Here is a 1,315-nt window from a genome sequence, read left to right as displayed (position 1 = left end):
AACCAGCTGCGGTCGGCAAGCATTCACAGTGACCAGACCAGGTGCACCGTTAGAATAGCTGTAGAGTCGCTCAATCCCGAGGATAGGGAAAGTCACAAGAGAGCAGAGCACACAGGAGAGCAAAGGGAAGACAGAATGGCAGGGGGCTTGACGTACCTGCGGTCGGCAAGCATTCACAGTGACCAGACCAGGTGCACCGTTAGAATAGCTGTAGAGTCGCTCAATCCCGAGGATAGGGAAAGTGCAACTCGGGCCCGACCGCAGGTGCCACAACAAAGGGAAACAACAGTAGTCACTAGCTTATTGCCCCAGGGCAGCTGCCCAGGCATCGTGGGGACCGCGTCACACGCGGTGTTTACTCATGTGACTCCCACGAGGAGGACCAGGCCCAGGGGGTCCAAGTGTAGGTGTCAGTGTGAGGTCGTCGCAGCTATGGGATACCAATAGGAAGACCCATAGCGACCGATGCTGAGTGTGTGCGAAAGCAGTGGGAGTGCTCAAATGCGTGGAAGCACGGATTTGACGCTAACAGCCGGCCCTACCACGGCTGGCCCTTTACCAAGGAGGACCCCGATCCTCTTCACCCAGAGTTTGAGTATCTTCACGACGTACGCAACAGCCATTGCTCCTCCGAGACCTTCCTTGGCTTTTTCTTTCAGAGGCCACTTGCGGCATCACACTCCAGTATGCCCTCATGACCCTTTTCCATCATGTACCGATGATCTGCCAGGTTTACAATTTGGCACAGCCCGGCTATCCGTACAAGAAGCTTTCCGTGCCCGTCCTCTTTGATAAGAAGACTCAGGTTGGTTCATCCTCCACGGGCCTGCAATGCGTCCCGGACGCAATCTCATCAAGCATGCCGCGGGCTCGCGATCATTTTTTTAGACCATTGTGAACAATGAAAGCAGCGAAATCATCCGTGCGTCAGCCTGCCCCCAAGCCTCCCGCGCGCCACCCCTTGGCCTTTTTTTCTTTAAAGAAAAAAAAAAAAAAAACCCCAATCAGACAACTTTCCTCTGTCCTTTTCAAGGACAACTTGAGGATTTCTTCCGATGATCTGTTCTCTTTGTGGCGCTCACCTCTTGGTGTGGTGCCTGACTCGTGCACATATCCTTGACTTTTAGGCATGTTCAACTCACAGTTCAACGATTTGGCCAAGCGTCCCGAGCTGGACCTGGAGCCGGCCGATTTGGAATCGGCCATGACCGAGATTGACGAGCTCGTGTATCCCAACATCAACGATGTATGTGGCAGACACTGTCTTGTATCAAGGCCGAGTTTTTGGGGGTGTGCAGCTGATTGAACTCGTGTT

The 1,315-nt window shown here is 53.5% G+C and overlaps 1 protein-coding gene across 1 annotated transcript in view; it reads left to right on the top strand.

Annotated features, from left to right (window-relative positions):
• MONBRDRAFT_39327 (uncharacterized protein) overlaps nucleotides 1-1,315 on the top strand; it is a gene marked incomplete at its 3' end in the record, with an annotated part of 12,051 nt that overhangs the window by 7,970 nt on the left and 2,766 nt on the right. The window contains exons 5-6 of the mRNA XM_001750831.1: nucleotides 660-805; nucleotides 1,145-1,246. Coding sequence (XP_001750883.1) covers nucleotides 660-805; nucleotides 1,145-1,246 — 248 coding nt within the window. The remainder of the gene's footprint in view (nucleotides 1-659; nucleotides 806-1,144; nucleotides 1,247-1,315) is intronic.

Source organism: Monosiga brevicollis, genomic scaffold, assembly GCF_000002865.3.
Source record: "Monosiga brevicollis MX1 MONBRscaffold_49 genomic scaffold, whole genome shotgun sequence".
NCBI classification, from domain to species: Eukaryota; class Choanoflagellata; order Craspedida; family Salpingoecidae; genus Monosiga; species Monosiga brevicollis.
The sequence above is the reverse complement of the archived record's forward strand: the minus strand, read 5'-3'. Positions and strand labels throughout refer to the sequence as shown.